At 36.9% G+C, this 23,021-nt stretch overlaps 1 protein-coding gene across 3 annotated transcripts in view; it reads left to right on the forward strand.

Annotated features, from left to right (window-relative positions):
* Window positions 1–134: 134 nt before the first annotated feature.
* The window catches only part of UCHL5 (ubiquitin C-terminal hydrolase L5), a 41,947-nt gene continuing 19,060 nt past the window's right edge, over window positions 135–23,021 (forward strand). For 2 of the 3 annotated variants that reach the window (XM_032872895.1, XM_032872896.1), the window contains exons 1-3: window positions 135–324; window positions 8,237–8,300; window positions 9,706–9,811. In XM_032872895.1, coding sequence (XP_032728786.1) covers window positions 249–324; window positions 8,237–8,300; window positions 9,706–9,811 — 246 coding nt within the window. In that variant the 5' untranslated portion in view covers window positions 135–248. The remainder of the gene's footprint in view (window positions 325–8,236; window positions 8,301–9,705; window positions 9,812–23,021) is intronic. The other variant, XM_032872898.1, reaches the window with a different exon arrangement.

The following is a 23,021-nucleotide window of genomic DNA, read 5'->3' on the forward strand; positions in this document are numbered from 1 at the left end:
CCCCTTCCGAATCCGCTACGGGTCCTGCACGGCCTAGGAAGAGTTTCGCTGTCTCCTGGGTGGCTAGAGCGTCCTCCTGCGCTCTGTCGCGCTGCAGGTGACGGAGCCCGGAGGCTGTCGGGAAGTAGGCGGGGTGACGTGGGGTTGACGAGCTCAGCGGCGGGTTTGCCGAGATCAGTGGCTGGCTGCAGCTGGTGCGGGGGGCGGCCGGTTCCTGAGGTGGAGCGGGGCGGTGTGTGGCCGGGGCCATGACGGGCAATGCTGGGGAGTGGTGCCTCATGGAAAGCGACCCCGGGGTCTTCACCGAGCTCATTAAAGGATTCGGTGAGAGACAAGGGACCGTCCTGGGCCGGGGGTCACGGGAGGAGGCCCAAGCTGGGCATGGAGTGGTTCTCTGCGGCCACCGCCGCCTTGCGTCCGAAGGGAGGAGATTCCAGAAGCCTGCATCGCGGAGGTCTCTCGTCCCCTCCTCAGTCTTGGGCAGTCGCGTTTCCGCACTAATTTGAGAGCTTCATCACGAGGGCAGGGATCCTGTCTGTCTGTGCACTGTCGTATCCTCAGGACTCGGCGCTCAATTACTTGTTAATTGACTTGAGCGCTGCTCGCCCCCGCCTTTCACGCATGTATGTTTCCCTTTCCACCGTCGCTTCTCTGGGGAGCGTTCCCTTTACCCGGCAGGTGTGCCTAGATGCACGTTCTCAGGCCATCAGTCTTGCAGGAAAAGCTAGGGTGTACCTCCTCGACGGTGGGGTGTGTATGGCCCAAGCCTTGCAGGAACCCGAGATTCTGGTTACTCAAAGTAGAACACCTTGAGTGTGTGAGTAGCTCTGCGGACGTTCACACACGCTGACTGCAGGGGACTGACAAGCCACTTGGCTAGTTCTTTTCCCGGCTCGTTTTTTGGCTTCCGGTAAAGTGTGGTTTCTTGAGCTAGTGCTCTAGACTAGAGGCCGCATGCTTTCCTCAGGGTTTTTTTTTTTTTTTTTTTTTCTGACCATGTTTCTTGTCTTACATCCTAAATAGTCCGCATATTTGACTTTTTATCCTTTTGTGTCCATCTTCCCATTCTTTTCTTTGGGCAGTAACTTTATTTAATTGCTACATTTCTTCAAGTATTATTAATTCTAGCTATTATGTTAAAACTTGTACTCGGGATAAAAACTAAACTTTGATATAGATACTGTCTATTGTACATAGATGACTATTTGGAATATAATTTATCAAGCATGTGTTGTTTACCTACTGTATCTCAGGCACACTGGTATGGCTTGGGAATTTTCAGTGTGAATAAACCATGACTGCTCTTATAAAGATCTGACCCTCAAACTAATATTGTTTTTTAATTGCTATGTTAGAGCATATACAAAATGTTATGGGAACACAGGTCATGGAAGAGCAAAGAAAAAACATAAACTGTAGTAATGTTAAAGTATATGCCACAGGAAACAGCTAGCAAAGTGACAAAAAAACAATGTAACAGTCAAGAGAACTGTTTGAATCTGAAGCTGAAAGGTAAACTGAGGCCAGATTGTATGCTGAGTTGTATAGTTTGGATTGCCCTGTAGTCACTGGGGACTTAACTGCCAAAGATATTTGAATGCCGAAATGACATTTTTATAATTAAAAAAGGTTTACTATGTGTAGTGTGCAGGGTGGAGTGGTATGAAGGGAGAGAAGCTAGCAGTTTCTTAAAATGGTTGGAGTCAGGTGAGTAGCTTGACCTAAAGTTATGGGTTAAAGAGGAGGAGGTAGTTGCAGTAATTTTGCTCCATTTAAATCAACAGGACTACTGACCGGATGTAGGGGAAAGGGTGAAAATGACTCCATGGATTCTAGCTTGAGTGGCTGATGAAGCTTGATGAACAAGCTTGATGGACAAGAAAACGAATTCATTTTTGAATAATGAGTTTGAGATGTCTGCAGGTTTACCTTCAAAACCTTAACTATTACGACATATTAAAGTTAACATTAAGAAATAGTGTATTAAGCAAGTTTGTTTTTAAATCCACTCCATTAACAGCTATTGCTTCAGTCCCATATGTATAGAAAACTTACAACTGAAAATGATTAAAAGTCATGCATTAGAGTGATATGTAAATGCATCTTCTGTACTGGCACATATGAAAAGTGAAGAAATTGCTATTAATAGATTGGCTACCTTAGCAGAAAAACTTTGAAAAAAGTTAAATGATGCAAATTGTGTATCATCATCAGATACCTCAAAGAGAAAATCAGTTTATTCCAATCATTTCCTTTTTTTCCTCTTATCTAATTCATAGATTTAAAAAGCTTTTTGAAGTTCTTTTTTTAAAAGTAGATAATCTTATTGTGTTATGAAAGCTATTTGTCAGTTTATTTTGAAAGTTTCTTCACTGGAAGAATTGTGGAGTCAGTGAATATATAAATACAAATTTTAGTGAAATATAACATCATGGTAAAACAATATTCTTTTTTTGTTTTTTTTTTAATTTGTTTATTTGAGAGCGTTCTCCAGCATGTGTGCAGGTATGGGGGGGGGCAGGAGAGAGAGAATCCTCAAGCAGACTCCTCACTGAGCACAGAACCCCATACAAATGCAGGGCTCAATCTCACGAGCACAAGATACTGACCTGAGCCGAAACCAAGAGTGGGCCACTTAACCAGCTGAGCCACCCAAGCACCCCGAAAAACAAAGTTCTTATTAAGAAACTGATGGAGTACAAGCAGAATTCACAGTTTTAACTGGTGCGGTACATACATAATTCATAAATGCACCAGAATAGTGATGGTCTACTGATTAAAAACAGAAGCTGTAAACTTCCGTTTCCAGCCAAAATGGAATAACAGGGACTACATTTACTTTTCCTACAACAAATCAATGACCCCAACTTCCATTTCAAGAACCTAGAAAATGAAGAGCAAATGAAACCTGAAGTAAGCAGATGAAAGGAAATACTACAGATCAGAGTTGAAATTAGTGAAACAAAAAAGAAAAATGATGGAGGAAATCAATGAAACTAAAGCTGGTTTCTCAAAGATCAATGAAATGGATAAACCTCTCGTCAGCCTTATCAGAAAAAGAAGAGCAGGGGGCTCTTGGCTGGCTCCGTTGGTAGAGCATGTGACTCTTGATCTTGGCTTTGTAAGTTTGACCCCCATGTTAGGTGTAGAGACTGTTTAGAAATAAAATCTTAAAAAAAAAAAAAAAAAAAGAGGAGACACAAATGACCAATATTAGGAGTCAGAGAGAGGATACTGCTATAGATTTTATAGATTAAAAAGATAATGGAGTATTCTAAACATCATTATGCCAATAATTTGACAACTTGGATGAAATGTATAAAGACATTTTTTTTGTCTTCTTTAAAGACAAAAATTACCAAGCTCAAACAAGAATAACCAGTATAGCCTTACATTTACCAAATGAACTAAAATTGTAACTTAAAATCTTGCCACAATGAAAACTAGCCAAAATTTCTTTGCTGATAAATTATTTCAAATACTTCAGGATTAAGTAATACCAATTCTACACAAACTTTTCCCTAAAAAAACGGAGAAGGAATATTTCCCATCTCATTCATTGAGGGCCATCATTACCCTAACTCCCAATCCAAAGACATTATAAGAAAAGTAAACTATAGACCTAACTCCATCATCAACATAAATGCAAAAATTCTGAACAAAATATTAGGAAATTAAAGCTAATAATATATTAAGTGGACAATATATCATGCTTGACTGGGATTTATCCTGGGAATTCAGTGTTGGTTTAACATTTGAGATTCAGTGTGATTTACCATATTAACAAGCTAAATAAGAACTATATGATTATCTCAATAGACAACAAAAAGCATTTGATAAAATCTAATGTCTGTTAAGAAATATGTGCTATTATATTTTACTGTTGGCCAGCCAATGAGTTAGTCTGGCTCTGTTTTATAAAAGATTGTATTGATATATTGATAAAGAGAGAAAGAATTCTGTTACTGTTGGCACAGTAAGCAGCTGGAGATTCATGTTTGCATTGGTTCCCTTGTCCTACAGGTCCATGGGAGTCAAGATGGATCCAGGTGGATGTTGCACGCATGGATCTTTGTGATAGTTAAGGAACCCTGAGCTTAGGGGACTTTTAATTAAAGAGGTTGCTAACAAACCTGATCAACCTTTACCTTTAGGAATATTCTATGGACAGAAAATATGTCTTATCTCTGCACCAGGGGGAGACACTGTCTCTGTCTTATGTCTGTTTATCAAAATAACGTCCTTGAAAAGATAGTCCAGAACTTTCAGAAGACAAGCAGAAACAGGAGAAACTCATTGAAAGTTGTCTCCCAACAAAATCCATTCTTGTTTTCTATATCAAACTTGCCTTTCCCTCAGCTGCTCTGATTAATCTGACCTGACCCATAGGTACCAAGTCTGTTTATCTCTTGTAGTGTTTACATTAGAAAGCAGGTGGCTTTCACCTTAAATTTTTGTATTGACTTTTTGTCTTGTCTTAAGGCATGAACTTAGGTATATAGTGATTTTAGTGATTGCATGGACTCCTCCTGGGCTTGCAAGGAAGACGTCTTGCAGAATTCCATCATCCGCAACTCTGACGCAGGAGTTGAGACAAATCTGAATGACTTTGGGGGCCAATATAGAGTTGCCTTGCCAAGAAGGTCAGTTATGATTTCTCTTGAGGTACATGTTACCTTGTTTTGAGGAGAGAGGCAAGTTAATTCCTGGTTTCACACAAAAAGTAATGGTATACTTATGAGAGTGCACCTGGTGCCCCTAGAAACAAGTATTGCTTATAATTGTTGGGGCCCCCAAAATAGAACCCTCTCATTAGGAATACAAATCAACAGCTTTCCAACTTGAGGTTCCCAAATAGCTGAGTCTAGTCCTTGTTTTTGAAGTGCTTGCTTGAGTGCCCACAATCCAGTTTTTCCTATTTGGTCACATCACTAACTAAATAACATGGAATAACATGATTAGTGAAGATACTTGGTGCTATTTTTTGGTAGGAGGTACAGAAGCGGGGGCCATGCCTTTACTTCTGGTAGACTTGGTGAGGTTGGGGGAATGACAGATTGTGAAAACTGTTGGAGGATAGCATTAAATTTAAATTTAAGGCACTGGCGACAGGGAGGACCCTACCATGGTTTTTTTCTTGGGGAGAAATGTGCCACATATTTTTAAGAGAGCTATTTCTTGAAATTAGTTTTTGAATAGAACTGTTTTATGAAGCCACCAGTATCATAATGCAAATGTATTTGTCAGTACATAAATATTTCAAACATATTTTAATTTTAGTACTTCCTTTCACTTCAGAGTAGTGTGTTCTGGTTTGGATGACAGATTCTATGGCCAGGCTGTTTAAGACCCAGTTCAATTATCCATGGAAAGTGTCTCTGATCAGCAAAGACAGCGGTGGTCTCTCCTACCTCATAACTTTGAGTGTATCTTTCATATGTAAATTCGCTTCATTGTCTTTGAATTGTATATACTTGTTTTCTACTAGTGATGAAATCCTTTCTCCTTTCCTCCCTCCTTCCTTCTTTCCTGCCTGTCTTACTTTCTTTCATTTACCCCCAGTGTGGGACTGAAATTTAGGACTCTGAGATAAAGAGTCAGAGGATCTATTGACTGAGCCCCCAGGGGTCCCCCTAGTTGTGATAGTATTAAGTGTCGTGACAATAGTTTATTATTTTCTGTCCTTGCCAGGACCTAGTACCATGCTTGGCACCTAAAAGGTATTTGTGAAATACCAGCATTTTGTTAACTTTTTAAAGCTTTTCCCACCCTGCCCCCATCTTTTTACTTAACATATGTCTGGAAGTTTGCATTAGGGGATTCTTTATATTTAGTGTTAATAATGTATACCTTACAAGAACTGTGTGGATTGGATGAAGCAGAGGAGTACCCTTATTTTATACACAAGGAAAGTGAGGCTCAAAGACATTGTGTTCTTGCTCAAGGTTAAGAATTTTAAGGTAGTGCTGGGATTGGAATCCAACTCTGTTGAATCACTGCTGCTTTTTTTTTTTTTTTTAAGATTTTATTTATTTATTTGACAGAGCTCACAAGCAGGCAGAGAGGCAGACAGAAAGAGAGGAGGAAGCAGGCTCCTCACAGAGCTGAGAGCCCGATGTGGGGCTCGATCCCAGGACCCCAGGATCATAACCTGAGCCGAAGGCAGAGGCTTAACCCATTGAGCCACCCAGGCGCCCCTACTGCTGCTTTCTTTTTCCTGTACCATACGTTATTTGAAATCGAGTGTACATAAGGGAACTATTAGATACTCAATGTGTATAAGGCGATAGATACTAAGGGTTGAATATTATGTTTTCCTTATATAAAGAGACTGTGTGTGTTTAGCATAAGGTTTAAACAGGTGTCACCACTTGAAATTCACCCTGTGCAGAAGATTTTTGGGACACTTGTATTCAGTGGATTTTTGTTGTTTTAGTATGATACGTACAATGTTTTGATGTTTGGCCTTTTTACAGTTGATTTCTAATAGCAGTAACCAGTGTTAACAATTGCCTTAGTGTCCTTCCATGCCCTTTTTGACACTCAAAAATACAGGTTCACACTTACAAGGCTTTTTCCTCTAACTTCCTATATGTGAATGTCTAGCAGCATGTTTTCTACTACAGTCAATCTAGTAACTCTCCCTTGTACATACATCTTTTCATGCAGAGCGGGTACTTAGGGACGCCTGGGTGGCTCAGTAGGGTAAGCGTCTGCCTTTGCCTCAGGTCACGATCCCAGGGTTCTGGGATTGAGTACCACATAGGGCTTCTTGCTCAGCAGGGAGCCTGCTTCTGCCTCTGCCTGCTGTTCTGCCTCCTTGAGCTCGCTCTCTTTCTCGCTGACAAATAAAAAAAGTTCAAAAAAAAAAAAAAAGAGAGAGGATACTTAATAGATATTTGCTGAATAGAGCAAATTGAGTCTGAGATGGTATGAATGTCCAAAGTCATGTAGTTGGTTGGCTCAACTTTTTTTTTCTTTCTTTTTTTTTTTTTTTCAGGTACATCAAAGGCTTCTCTAGCTTTTACTTGAAAATAATCTGGAATATTAAAATATGTCCAGACTTTGGAACCAGATGAGGGTCTTATTAGTTTTTTGACATATACTAACTAGTGAATTTAGGCAAGACACTTAAGATCCCTAAACTTATGTATAATACTTGCCTTGCAGTGATAGGGGAAAATGCATTTAAAGCACTTTACAGATAGAAGACGCTGTAAATATGGCTGGTTTTTGTATTGAGATAATATTAGTTAATAGTAAACCCTTACAGTGTGCCAGGCACTGTATTAAATGTATCTCATGCATACTAAATTATCTCACTGATTCCTCATAACAACTCCATGAGTTTTGGGGGACAGAGAGGTTAAATGGTCATATAGCTAGTAAATGGAGGACCCGGGATTCAAACTCTGGCATTTTTGAAGCCTACCTCTTAACCAGTACACTGTTACTATGATACTTACCACTAGGACGGGGTTTCTCGACCTTGGCAATGTTGACTTTTTGGGCCAAATGATTCTTTACTGTTGGTAGCTGTCCTTTTCACTGTAGGATGTTTAGCGTTTCTGGCCTCTATCCATTAGATGCCAAGGCCTTCCCACTGATGACAATAGTAACAATAAAAATATCTCCAGACATTATAAAATCTTTCTCAGGCAGCAGGGGGAGGAGGGGCAGAGAGTGGGGGACAGAAAACATCACCTGATTGAGAAACACTATCCTAAGGAAGGGTATGTTTGGGGGACTCTGAGATAGTTGAAAATAAAATTATATTAAAAACAGTATAGAATTGGCATTTAGGAAAAGGGTCAGAACTAAACATATGATGTGAAAGTCAGTGTTAAATGGTAGTTATTTATTATGACTTAAAAAAAAGTGTATAGAAAAAAAAGAAGAGGGCCAAGGGAAGAACTAGGCAAATGGCAGTTGAATGAAAAGAGCAGATGCAGAAGAGGGAGAGATTGAGAGAGACTGAGAAGTCTGGGGTGGCGTTTCAGTGAAAAACTCTTGAAAATTCTTTAAATTATAAAAGTAATATACTCCCATTATAAATAACTAGGAAGTAGTGAAAGAAGTAAAAGGATTTGGCTGTGAACTTCATCAGTTTAACCATTTCATTTTATCTTGTCTCATTGTCCTAAATGTGCATTTTTTTCCAGTTAGTATTTTATTTAATGATGAAGGGAAAAAAATGAGTTACTTTGTTTTCTAAAGAAATAATTTCTTATATCAGGTTGCCGAGGAGCCCAAGTAGAAGAAATATGGAGTTTAGAGCCTGAGAATTTTGAAAAATTAAAGTAAGTATGATCTTAGTTGTGTTAAAAATAATATGTCTGTACTTTAAGCAGACTGTTTTCTGTTTATTTTACTTGGATTGCTTTAGATTGATTACATCATCTCCTTTAAGTCTTTCTTTGATCTTGTGAGATAGGTACTATTACTCTCATTTTATAACCCAGACCTGAGACTCATATATAAGTAACTTTTAAGCGATTAAAAAGTAAGTCTCTATAATTCCGTGTCAGAATTGGTTGATTGGTTGAGTTTTTACAATATTCACTTGTAAATCAATGGGGTTAGAACACAGGACACATTTTAACATTAAAAACGTGAGTAATAAGTTAATCTACAAAAGCATATTTAGTAGATAACCTATATTAATAGTAATTCAGAACTTGTCTATACATTATCACATTGCTTTTTGGGGTGGTTACAGTTTAGATTCCAAGTGTAGGTGCCAGGAAGTACCTTCCTTTTCCCCATCTTTCTGACTCAAATCACCTCTTTAAGACTCCCCTAACATCAATCTCCATGCCCGCAAGCATTGACCCTGTATTGTGAATAGAGGGCTAGAGGAATTTTCATTGGAGGGAGAATTCTTGGATTCTTGGAATGTGACAAGGAGTAGGCTTCTAGAGGGGAAATGGGGACTGTAGGGATATAGCTACTGTTTTTAATAGTAAAGAGATCATTTGCTTCTCCCTACTTTCCCCTTCCCCACAGAAAGAACAGTGACTTGAAATGAATTAAGGGATCAATTCTGGCTGAGTGATCAGGAAAGGTTAATTAAAAATGTGTCATTTGAACTGGCTTTAAAGGCTAAGAAAGGGTTTTGTTGTATGGAAGACAGTTATAAAAGACTGGAGAGAATCCTAAAGTGGTGATTTAATGTTTAATGGGCAACAAGAGTTCCTTTAGGGAAGTGGATGACTTAATTATGTATAAGATGATAGCATCCATTCATACTGCAGTTTGATGATTTTTCATGAATCCAACAATTATATAAAGGTGACTTAATATATTTTATAATATATATGCTATAAGCCATTTATCTATAAATATCCAATGTGAATTTTATTCAGATAGATTAGAATTTAGTCTACGGTTAACAGCTTCTTTTAGTTTTGCGATGTTCTTATTTTTAGTTTTTAGTGAAGTGATACAAGGTAGAAGTGCATAATCCAGATTTGAGAATAAACCTTTCATTTTCATTCTGTTTTATCTAATGTAATTTTAAGGTTAATTAACCATGTTCTAGGCAACGTTCTAGTGACTGAATGACAATAGAAATCTTAAAAAATTTTCTCAAACTTACTTTGTTTTCAATGTATTTGTTAAGTAGCTGATTAAAATGTAATGTATTGACAGCATGTTAAAAAAAAAACAGGTTTTGGTGTCACTAATTTGTATTTTATTTTGTAGGCCAGTTCATGGGTTAATTTTTCTTTTCAAGTGGCAGCCAGGAGAAGAACCAGCAGGCTCTGTAGTTCAGGACTCCAGACTTGACACAATATTTTTTGCAAAGCAGGTATGCTCTTTGGGTACTCTGAAGTCTTGAGAGTTTTATAAACAGAAGTCTGTTTCACTTTTGTGTCTTTGGTGTTGCAGTCCTCAAGCTTTTTTGTCTTAGGACCCCTTTACATTCTTAAAAATTGTTGAGATCTCCAAAGAGCTCTTCTGTTTATATGGATTATATTTATCAATATTTATTATATTAGACATTAAGACTGAGACATTTTGAGAGAATTTTTTTTTAAAGATTTTATTTATTTATTTGACAGAGAGAGAGAAAGAGAGAGATCACAAGTAGGCAGAGAGGGAGGCAGAGAGAGAGAGAGGCAGAAGCAGGCTCCATGCTGAGCAGAGAGCCCAATGTAGGGCTCCTTCCTAGGACTCTGAGATCATGACCTGGGCCAAAGGCAGAGGCTTAACCCACTGAGCCACCCAGGTGCCCCCATTTTGAGAGTATTAATTGATTTTAAAAAAACAGTAAATGCATTACATGTTAAAATAAGTAACGCATTTTTTAGTGAAACATAATCACACTTACCAAACAAAAAAAATTAGCAAGAAGCTTTACATTTACGCTTTACATTGTTTTACATTTTTGCAGATCTAATGTCTGGCTTAATAGCTCACAGTTAGATTCTCCTTTCTGCTTCTTTATTCAGTCTGTTGCAGTATTTTTGTTTTGTTTTGTTTTTGGTTGAAATATATGAAGAAAATTCGATTTCACACATATGTGTAGTTGGAAAGGGAGGAGTATTTTAATGTCTTTTTCAGAGAATTATGGATCTTCTTTGATATCAAAACTCCCAAAATGTTGCTTTCTTAAAGGTTAGTTGCAAGTGACATCTGAAACCATATCATTGAACTTTACTCCTTATTATATTAAAAACTTTGGTTTATCTTGCTGTGCAAATGGATCTTTTACTCGTTCAACATTTGATAACATTGCGTATTGGTCATTTTGAAAGTTCACCTATTTATACAGATCTTCTAAATGTTGACACATTTAATTACATACATTATCAATAAGTCACATGTGTATCATCAGAAAAGTCGTTAAGTATCATGGAACTTTTAAACTAATAGTGGAATATCTTAATCTTACCAAATTCTAATTTTCACTTGAAAGTTCAAATTTTATCAATAAAACCAAATACTGTCAGGGAATTTCCTTCAAGTAACAGGCTCATTACACTCAGTTCAAAGAAAAATACCTGCCGCAAACCTTGTTGAACAATGGTATTTTGTCTGTCATTTGTGTTTTCAAATGAAAAAGATGTTCCAAGATAAAAGCAGCCAACTTAGCTCACAACTCAAAGAGTTGTACTACTGCCTTTTGTTGAAATGATTAGCATATTTTGGTTTGCAGCAGAAGTGCTTTATTTGTGCTACCTATTTCATTTGGTAGACTATTACAGACTTGTACTTCAATGTCAGATTTTAGTAAAAATTTATTGCTTCATTAAAGACAGTCTTCAGTAAATCTGTTTTTTCTTCTTTTTCTTTCTTTTTTTTAAGCTATCTATGTCGATGAAACAGTTTAATGCCACTGTCCAGATTTGGTGCTAAAATACCAGCAGTGTTATCTATTGCTATTCTATATTTCTGTAGATACTACATCTATTGCTATTATACTATCAGTGCAAATGTGAAAGCAGGGTAGAAGTCAAAAACTATCTTTGAATTATTATGGGAACAATTTTTGAGCACATGAACCCCTTGAGAACGATCTTAGGAATTCCCAGGGGTCCATGGACTGCACTTGAGAACTGCTGTTGTAGTATATACAGTGCAGTGGTGAATATTATTATATGCATCCATACATTTGGTCCATTGTTTGGAAAAGCTGAAAAAGAGAATGATGAAAGAGGTTTGATTAATGTTTAAAATCTAAGCTAAATTTGATGACATTGTTTGAAAATTGCACTCATTTCTGAGACTCAAAAAATTGCTTAGGATAATCTGTTTAACCTTTAGAAAGGTTGAAAATAAAACTGCTAAATCTCATTACTGTCCTTTGGATGAAGCCTTTGCCATTCCACTTAGTAACTTGTTTTCCCTTTTCTTCTTACTACTACTTTCCACTTTCCTCCAACTTTTTAAAATTGAGTGTTTTTTGAGAGAAATTATCACTTTCTTCTTTTATTTTAAGGGTTAAGAGAATATTATCGTGTATTTTTTTTCTGATAGCAGAAATTCAAGTACAGAAATATATAGTGATAAGAATGACTATCTTTGTAATCCCACACCCTTCTCTACTAACCACTTTTAATGGTTTGACTCATTCATTTAATCAACAAGTAGTTTTGAGCACCCACTTTGTGCTAGGCATTGTTTTTTAGGTACTAGAGGTAGAATGGTGAATAAGACAGGCATATCTCTTAATTTCAACAATAATGAAAACAATATAGCAGTAGCCAACATTTACCATTCTTATTGTGTATCAGATACTGTGCTTTAGATATATTATTTATTTAATCCTTGCAACAACTCTGTGAGGTTGTTACCCTAATATTACAGATGAAGAAATTGAGATCTGGAAAAATTAACTTATTTTTCAGAGGTCACACAGAATTTAAACCCAGGTCTAAAACCTACTTCTGTGATTCTACATGCCATAATGTCTCCTACATTGTCTTTTTATATGCTAACATATTCTCATTATAATTTTCTTACTAAAGTTGGATTGTTATGCAAAATATTTTGCATCTTTTTTCACTTAATGGTAAAAGTTTGACTTTGCTCTATTTCCATACACATAACAGTATTAACTAACATTTTCTATAGGTTTATTAGGTACTTCCATATGTATTATTTTTATGTATTAATTTATTTGTAGTAGCCAATACTCACAACAGCACTATGTGGTTTTATACATTCCTTATTATTTCACAGATGTGGAAACTGAATCACAGAGAGGTTATGAAACTTGCCCAAGTTATGCAGCTAGTCATTGGCAAAGCTGGGGTGCAAACTCAGGCACTGTAGCTCTGAAGTTTATGCTCTCAACCACATCACAACATAGTCTCTTTTAAAAGACAGTGTCCTATAATTTATTGGTGTAAGTGTCCTACAATTTATTTAACTAATCTCTTAATGATCAACATTTTGAGTTTCTGTTTATTTCTCTAACACAAGTAATTTATGTATTATAATACTTGTACTTATTATGTATTATTGTACAACAGTAATTCTTTTTTTTTAAGATTTATTTATTTATTTATTTGACAGAGAAATCACAAGTAGGCAGAAGTAGGCAGAGCAGCAGGCAGAGAGAGAGGGAGAAGCAGGCTCCCCGCTGAGCAGAGAGCCTGATGTGGGGCTCGATCCCAGGACCCTGAGATCATGACCTGAGCTGAAGGCAGAGCCTTAACCCACTGAGCCACCCAGGTGCCCCTACAACAATAATTCTAATTTCAAAACTGCAGGCTGTGATTTTCAGGATCTAGATAGTAGAGAAAAAGTAGGAGACAGATAATTTTTTTAAAAAAGATTGTATTTATTTATTTGACAGAGCTTACAAGTAGGCAGTGAGGCAGACAGAGAGAGAGAGAAGCAGGCTCCCTGCTGAGCAGAGAGCCCCACATGGGGCTTGATCCCAGGACCCTGAGATCATGACCTGATCCAAAGGCAGACGCTTAACCCACTGAGCCACCCAGGCAGCCCAGAGACAGATAATTTTGAAAGTCCTTCAGGTGTTTTTCTCCTTGTAAAGGAAGATTTTTTATATTTTAAGGTATATAAATATATATGCTCATTTTACAAAATTTAAGCATTATAACTGTATGATGTAGGAAATAAAAGTCCCTTATAATCCCTGCTTCAGAGATAACCACAGAAATTATTTATATTCTTGAACATTTTCTCTGTGTGTATGTGTGCATTTAATTTCTTCCACACTGTATGTCTTTCACACTAATTTGTGAACCTGGGAGTCTGGGGTTTTGTTTTTATGTACAGTCCCTAGCACATAGTAGATATCCAATAAATGCAGACTGAGATCTTCATCTCTAAGAATATTACAGTTAACACTAGTATTAACTAACACTATGACATTAATGATTTATAGAGGTCTAAGTATTTTTAAGGTAAAAGAAAGTACTCTAAAGAAAAATGTTCTAGGGTTTGAATTTGTAATATTTTTCTAGATCTGTATTTCTGTCTTAACTATAATTTAATGTTTTATTTGTATTATATTATTCCTGCCATATTTATTAATGTCGAGGATTTGTGATTTTCCAATAATACTGGGTGTTTTTTGCACTATGTTATCTCAACAGTTCATATTGAACTAAATCAGTATTTCCCAATAATATCTTTTAGTCTTTTTAGTGTATGCCTCCTTTGAGCCTATGCCAGAAACTTTGTATTACATAAATATATAATCCTTAATTCTAGGCTTCAATAAATTCAATAATGATTTTATCCAGAAAATTTAAAAAATTTTTAAAAATGTAAAAATTTAAAAATTTTTTATTCAGAAAATTTAAAAATGTAATTAAAATTATATTTAAATAAAATATTTATATACTTATATAATTAAAATATATTATATATTTATAATTTAATGTGATTAAATTATATATTTATGATAAGGTTATACATATTAACTAAGTATATATTTTTGGTATTTATGGGTGGAATTATATCAGTTTAGAGAGGTAATAGTAATACTGGCTGTCTTAAGCTGATCATACACTCTAATTGTGGAACTGCATGTACGTGGATCACTGATTAAGAAGTACTGAGAAAAGAATCTAGTAATTTGTGTGTAAGAAATGACATTTGGGGGGTGTCTGGGTGGCCCTGTTGGTTAAGCGATTGCCTTTGGCTTGGGTCATGATCCCAGAGTCCTGGGACCAGCCCTGCATCAGGCTCCCTGCTCAGTGGGGAGCCTGCTTCTCCCTCTCCCTCTGCTGCTCTGCCTGCTTGTGTCTCTCGCGCTGTCAAATAAATAAATAAAATCTTAAAAAAAAATGACATTTGGTAGTACTTCGCTGCTAAATGTCATTGTCTTGTTTTCACTTTTCACCAAATTATTTGTTAAATGGTACTTGCTAAGATTGTACTGGGTTTGTCTGATTATCTATTCAGTCTTCCAGAAAAGCATGATTGCCTACAACGTGCCAGATACTGTTCCAGGTGCTTGGAGGATGATCAATAGTCATAATCCCTGCCCACGAGATGCTTAGAGTTTAGTGGAAGTGATTGGTTTTAATCAGTGAAATGCAAAATTTATGGTGGTGATAAAGTACCGCATGGAGTGAAATGACAACTGTATTATACTGCGGAAGTTTGAAAACAATCTGTGAGACTACCCTCACTTCGAATACCAACTACAGAGTTCATGGTCACCAAGCCGCCCTCACTTCTGACAAGTGAAAGTTTGGGGGCAGTCCCCAAGACCACCCTCAGTTTCTATAATTTGCTAGAAAAACTCAGACTTTATTGAAAGCTGTTACAGTTACGTTATGGTTTATTACAGTGAAAGATACAGATTAAATTCAGCCAAGGGAAGAGATGGATGGGACAGAGTATGGGAAGGTTCCTTGCTCAGAGCTTCCCATTGTCTTCTCCCAAGAGTCACAGATGGCACTAACTTTCCTGGCAACCATATGTGACAGTATATACAGAGGATTGTCATCCAGGGAATTTCAACCAATTCTTGGTATCCAGATTTTTTATTTGGCTTCAATTTCATAGACCTGGCTGACCACCCACCATGGCTGACCTCAGTCACTAGTCACCAAATTCTCCCCGAAGTCACAGTGACTATCTTTGTGGACCAAATGCCCCAGGTAAACAAAGATGCTCTTATGAGGCCTGGCTTTTCAGGAGCTTAGAGTTTACCTCCCAGAAGCCAAGGGCAAGAGCAAGTCCTCTTTTTGGACAAGGTTAAATTTTTCATTATATATATGAAAATGGGACTTGACCCTTCTAGGGAGATCCGAGAAAGTTCTGAATAATCGACAGTTCAACTTAAGTCTAAAGGTTAAGTAGGTATTAACTAGGGTAAAGAGGTTGAGGATCATCCCAGATTAATAGCAGCTTTATAGTAAAAGGGAATAAGACTAGTAAAATGTACTGAAAGAGGGCCAGTGTAGCTGGCATATAGAGAGCAAGGGGAAGATGGCATGAGATGAACAGGCAGCATGTTAATTAGAATTAGGTACAGTTAGATGTAAAGACACACTGGTTTATAAGAAATAGAAGTTTTTCTCTTTCACTTCCAAGAACTGTCAGAATTACAGGCTCTTTTGTTGTGTTCCTTTGTGTGTGGATTCTATTCTAAAGATTACTTTGTGGCCCAAGATGATTTTTGGAGTTTTAGCCATTCTGTCTTAATTGGACTTTCCAGAAAGCAGAAAGGGGACAGCACACTTCTCTCCTTTTATGGACATTTTTTTAGAATTTACCTATGTTACGTGTTTACTTCTTTCTGGCCAGAACTTAGTCATATTGCTGTACTTAGCAGTAAAGGGGAGTGGGAAAGTTGTCTTCATTCCAGGCGGTCATGGACCTTGATAAAATTTGATAAAATTTGAGTACTTTATTCATATGGAGGAAGAAGAAGATGGTTATTAGAGAATATCAGCCTTCTGGCAAACATGTTGACAAAGGTCAGATCATGTATGGTATTTTAGGCCATGGCTGAGACTTCGTACTTTTTTTTTTTATCTTAAGAGTAATAGAAGGTTATTGAAGTGAAAGAAGTATGACATGATCAGATTTTTATTTAGAAAAGATCTCTTTGGCTGTAGTGTGGAGAATGCATATGAGGGGGAGATGCTGGTGTAGAATATAGGACTAGTTATAGTCTATATATTATTATATATATTATATATTATTATATAATATTATATATAATAATTATATATTATTCTATATCAAAAGGAGGCTTTTGCAGAAGTACATACAAAAGTAGGTGAAAGACTGGTGGTAGAGATGAGTATGAACAGATTTGAATAATACTCAACACTCTTAATGTGTAATGGATTGGATATGGGGATGAAGGAGGAAGACATAGCAATCATTGATGATGCCTGTGTTTTTCTTTTTTCCTTTTTTAAAAAAATTCATCTTTAGGTACATGAAATAGGCTTATGATAATCCTTGATTGATGACACATACTTGTGACTCCTATTTATTTAGTTATTTTAAGTAATACAGTAAGCACCTAAGAACTCACTACCCAAGTATACTTCATCTGTTTTTGCTTCTCTCTCACCATTGTTCAGCATAACTCTCATCCTCCCTCCCTCCATCCCTTATAATCCTCATGTTGAATTTGGTATATTATTTCTTTGCTTTCTTTTCTTTTCTTTTTTTTTTTTTCTTTTAGAATTTGTATGAGAGAGAGAGAGAGAGAGAGCGAGCTTGAGCAGGAGGGGAGAGGGAGAGAGAATCTGAAGCAAACTCAACACTGAGCACAGAGCCAGGCTTTGGCCTGTCTCGAGATCATGACCTCAGCCAAAACCAAGTGTCACCCGCTTTACTGACTGAGCCAGCCAGGCATCCCCTTTTGCTTTCTCTTTTATATTTTTTGTAATCCTAAAAAGGGGTATGTATATAAAATTTTGACTAGATAGAGAGTATTATGCTTACCAATTAAGAAAAGAGGCAGTGCTGAAATAAAAGCACTTATTTGGGGTCTCAACATTTAAATTGGGGAGCACAGATTTGGGTAGCAACCCAAATTGTGTTCCCTAGGGAATAAAATAAAGGGTCTTAAGACAAAAGGGATGTTTGTATGTTTTGTTTACAAAGAATTTTGATTGATGTTGGCTCAGAGAAGACTAGTCTTGACTGAATATAGTTTGGTTGTTAAGGCTTTCACTAAGCAAAGTCTTACTGCAAGTTGCAGGTCGTTGGCAGAGTCCTTCGAATTTATTCCCTTTTTCCCAATTCAAAGTTCATGGTTTTTGTCCTGTGAGGATGTGCATAAGGCAATTTCCTTAGTGGCTTCCTGGCTCCATTTTATTTTATTTTATTTTAATTTTAAGATTTTATTTATTTGTCAGAGAGAGAGAGGGGGAGCACAAGCAGGGGGAGTGGCAGGCAGAGGGAGAAGCAGGTACCCCGCAGAACAAGGAGCCTGAGTTGGAGGCAGACGCTTAACGGACTGAGCCACCCAGGCGTCCCTGCTGGCTCCACTTTAAAACTTCTTGACATAAATGCTTCATTTCATTTCCTCTCTCACGTCCTCTGTGTGATTTTGGGGGACTTACTTTTTGTCTTAATATTATATCATTAAGATTCTTCTATAAGTTGCTTATCTTAGTAGTTCCTTTATTTTGCATGCTGTATAGTAACAATTGCCCGAACATGCTAGGTTTATGTACTTACTCTTCCTAGATTGACATTTGAGTTTTCCATCTGAGTTACTATGAATTGTGTGACTAGAAATATTTTTCTACATGTCTGCTGCTGTATATATGCATATGTCTCCTGGTGTATACCTAGAAGTAGAATTGACTACTTAATATGATACATAAATGTATCAAAATGTTTTATGAAGTAGATACTCCAGTAACACTCCCATTAGCAATATCTGAGTAACTATGTAGCGGCATGCTCCAAGTGGTATTGTCAGGCTTTTTAAATTTTTGCCAGCCAGCTTGTCCCAAAATGGTACTTCATCGTGGTCTTGGTTTACATCTCCCTTTACATTTGGAAAGTGGCATATGTGTTTCTTCTCTGAAATTTCTGTTTGTTTTTATTTTTCTATGGGGTGAATTGTGCTTTTCTTTTTGATTTGTAGGAGTTGTTTGTGAGTTCTTGATACTGCTTCTCCAAGTTGGCATACCTTTTCTGGGTGTCTTTTTTTTTTTTTTTAAGATTTTATTTATTTATTTGACAGAGAGAGAGATCACAAGTAGGCAGAGCAGCAGGCAGAGAGAGAGGGGGAAGCAGTCTCCCTGCTGAGCAGAGAGCCCAATGCGGGGCTCCATCCCAGAACCCTGGGATCATGACCTGAGCCGGAGGCAGAGGCTTAACCCACTGAGCCACCCAGGCGCCCCTTCTGGGTGTCTTTTGATGAGTAGAATTTTATATTTTAGAGCCAGTGCTTTTTATATCTTGTTTAAGAAATTGTTATCTATCTGAAGTTGTAAAAGATATTTACCTGTGTATTTCAATTTTAATTTTCATTTTTAAAAAAATATTTTATTTATTTATTTGACAGAGAGAGAGATCACAAGTAGGCAGAGAGGCAGGCAGAGAGAGAGAGAGGGGGAAGCAGGATCCCTGCTGAGCAGAGAGCCCTGTGCTGGACTCAATCCCAGGACCCTGAGATAATGACCTGAGCTGAAGGCAGAGGCTTAACCCACTGAGCCACCCAGGTGCCCCTCAATTTTAATTTTCAACATCCATGTCCTTAATTCCTCAAGAGTTGGGTTTTGGTATAGCATGTGAAGTAGGAGTTCAGTTTTATCTTTTTCCATATGGATCATCATTTTTTTCTAGCCTCATTTATTAAACATCTATTGTTTTCCTTACTTATCTAACATTCTGCCTCTGTTGTATATCAGAGTTTGTATGTTTTCTGGACTCTGTTCCACTCATTAGTTTGTCTCTGTGCCAGTATCACTGTCCTAATTGCTTTCACTTCTTCATAAGGTCTGCTATTTAATAGGTCATGTCTTCCCGCCCTGCTCTTTTTTAGAAATATCCTTCTATTCTTGACCCAATGCTCTTCAATTAAATTTCAGAGTCATCTTACCAAGTTGTATGAAAAACTTTGTTGGAATTTTGAATGGAATAGCATTGACTATAAGTATCACTTTGGGGTGAATTTATATCTTCATATTAAGTCATGAACATAGTATGTATCTATTTAGATCTTTATTATCTTTAACATGTGTAATTTTCTCTGTAGATGTAATTTCCTCTTCTGTTAGATTTCTCCTAACTCCTTGATATTTGTTATAAGTCCTATCTTCTTTTCAATTAATTTTCTTAAATTAAGAAAATTAAAAAAAAATGCAATTCACTTTTATGTTTGAATATTTAGCTATCTTGCTAAACTCTTCTATTATCTCTAATATTTGTTGGTGTTTTTGAGGGGGTTCTATCTAAATTACTCTATCAAATGGTAACAGTTTTATTTCCTCCTTTCAAATCCTTACACCTCTGATTCATTTTTCTTTATTTTTAAGGATTTCTTTTATTTTTTTTTCTTTTAAGATTTTATTTATTTAGTTGACAGAGAGAAACACAGCTAGAGAGGGAACATAAGCAGGGGGAATGGGAGAGGGAGAAGCAGGTTTCCCACCAAGCAGGGAGCCCATTGTGGGGCTCCATCCCAGAACCCTGGGATCACAACCTGAACCAAAGGCAGATGCTTAATGACGGAGCCACCCAGGCGCCCCCTGATTTATTTTTCTTAGTGCCTAAGACCTTCAATAAAATCATCATGATTTTAAAGAGAATGCTTTTACCATTTTCTTGTTTTGGTTGATGGTTACTCTGGTTTTTATTTTTATTTTTCTAAATGTTGTTTTTTTAAGTAAGGGCATTCTGTAATTAATTTTTTTTTAAAGATTTTTATTTATTTATTTGACAGACCGAGATCACAAATAGGCAGAGAGGCAGGCAGAGAGGAGGAAGCAGGCTCCCCGCTGAGCAGAGAGACCGATGCGGGGCTCGATCCCAGGACCCTGGGATCATGACCTGAGCCGAAGGCAGAGGCTTTAACCCAGAGCCACCCAGGCGCCCCCATTCTGTTATTAATTTAGTGAGTGTCTTTATTGTGAACATTTTTCAAGTGATTTTTCTGCACATATTGTAATGATTGTGTTTATTTTTCTCTTTTAATAGATTAATGCAGTCAGCTATGTTAATGATTTTTCTAAATATTATATCATCCTTCATATTTGGAATAAGCCCAGTTGATCATGATATATTCTCTCTTTATGTACTGTCAGATTTAATTCAGTATTATTTGTTTAGTGTTTTGCATTTGTATTTATAAATGAAATGGACCTTAATTTTCTTTTCTCCTAATGGCTTTGATTAGTTTTAGTATTAGGGGTTTGGTAGCTTCATGGGATGAATTGGAATTTCCTCTTTCTTTTATTGTGCCAAAGAATTTATATAAAGTTTAGATGATCTTTTTTTTTTTTTCAGATTTTATTAGAATTAGCCTATACAGTCAATTCTGGGCCTGGTATTTTCTTTGTGAGTATATAAACTATTGGTTCAATTTAATAGTTAAAAGACCATTTAAGACACTTCTTGATTTGGTTTTGATAAGATTTTTTTTTTTTTAAAGATTTTATTTATTTATCTGACAGACAGAGATCACAAGTAGACAGAGAGGCAGGCAGAGAGAGAGAGAGGGAAGCAGGCTCCCTGCTGAGCAGAGAGCCCAATGCGGGACTCGATCCCAGGACCCTGAGATCATGACCTGAGCCGAAGGCAGCGGCTTAACCCACTGAGCCACCCAGGCGCCCTTGATAAGATTTTTTTTAAAAATTTCTGCATTTTACAGGATGCCTGGGTGGCTCAGTGGGTTAAGCAGCTGCCTTCGGCTCAGGTCATGATCCTAGCGTCCTGGGATCGAGTCCCACATCGGGCTCCTTGCTCGTCAGGGAGCCTGCTTCTCCCTCTGCCTTTGCCTGCCATTCTGTCTGCCTGTGCTCGCTCTCTCTCCCTCTCTCTCTCTGACAAATAAATAAATAAAATTTAAAAAAAAAAATTTCTGCATTTTATAAAAATCTTTCATATGGATACTAATACCCATATAAAGCAAAATTGTTTCATATGGATATTAGTATGCCCTTACTCTTTTTAACCTTATTTTATTTTATTTTTTAAGATTTTATTTATTTATTTGAGAGAAAGCATGAGCAAAGGGAGGGACAGAGGGTTCTAGAAGCAGACTCCCTGTGGAGCAGGGAGCCGACGCGGGGCTCCATCCTAGGATTCCAGGATCCTGACCTGAGCAAAGGCACATGCTTAACCCACTAGCCACCCAGGCACCCAACATTTGTTGTTGTTGTTGTATTCCTGATTCCTAGAATTTTGACTTTCATATTTGTGTGATACAGGTTTTAAAAAGCCATTAATCTCACCTTTTATTGTTTCATATCTGTTTCATATCTGTTTCATAGGGTAATCCAGCTGATCTTGCTTCTGTTTCAGCCATCTTCAATCCTTGCTGTAAATTGTCATCTGAATCTTTCATAATAAAAACCCTATTTTTATTATGTTATTTTCCTATTAAAAATCTTCTGCTCCTAGGGCAAACTACTAATCGCTCAAGGTCAGTGATTTTCAAGGTAACAAATGATGCCGTACCCTGACCACAACCATTCTAATACAAACCAGTATGCTTATTGTCTCTTGAACATACCACGTGAATTTGTTCCTTTGTTCAGATCCTCTTGCTTCCCTAAATGAATTTCCTTCTCTATTCTCTCGGTCCTGTCAAGCTTTCAAAGCTCTGTTAAAATTTTATATTCATTGAGAAAGCTATGATACTTAAGTTAAAGATGATTTCTTCCTTCATCATTTGGTTTTCTGTTCATCTCTTTTTCATGTATGGACTTTTTTCTAAATTTTTCATAGGCAGGGCATGTATACTTTTTCGATTTTGTGTTTATTTAGAGTCACCTTCCCTTTAGGACCCCACAGTTTTGTTCTCAACCTTTTTTTCCCCTTGACTATAAATAAATACTGAAAACTTTTTTATTTTATAGCTACAACTTAGTGAAAATTGACTGTGATTTGTAATGCAGTACTTAAAACTATTGTAGGAGCATTCCTCTGAGCACCCACTATATTCTTTTGTATAAACTATGAGAAGAAGTTATTCTCTAGTCCAGGGGTTGCTAGTCAAATGGCTGTAGTATCAGGTTGGCAACATGCATGCGTGAACTGGGTTGTCTGTAAGAAATGGGAGTGGGAGAGCCTGGATGAACCAAAGAATATATGTTCCCTCAAAGGAATTCAAACCAAATTCTTAAGGTTCTTTCTGGGCCAGCCCTACTTGTGACCTCCTACTCTAGCCTTTTTTTTACTGTTGAACTGTACTACTGTGTTTGAAAATGTGTTACATGCCAGAGCATATAATAGAATACTCAGGATAAATTAGAGATTTAAAAAGTTGGAAACTATAATTTATGCTGCAGTGAATTTTTTGTGACAGGAACTAAAAGTTTTTCCAAATAGATGGATGTAAATGATTCTTATATAAGTTTCATTGGGTGAAAGACCTCTCTCTCATT

The sequence above is a fragment of the Lontra canadensis genome, unplaced genomic scaffold, assembly GCF_010015895.1.
Source record: "Lontra canadensis isolate GAN:19392208 unplaced genomic scaffold, GSC_riverotter_1.0 scaffold46, whole genome shotgun sequence".
Classification (NCBI taxonomy): Eukaryota; Metazoa; Chordata; class Mammalia; order Carnivora; family Mustelidae; genus Lontra; species Lontra canadensis.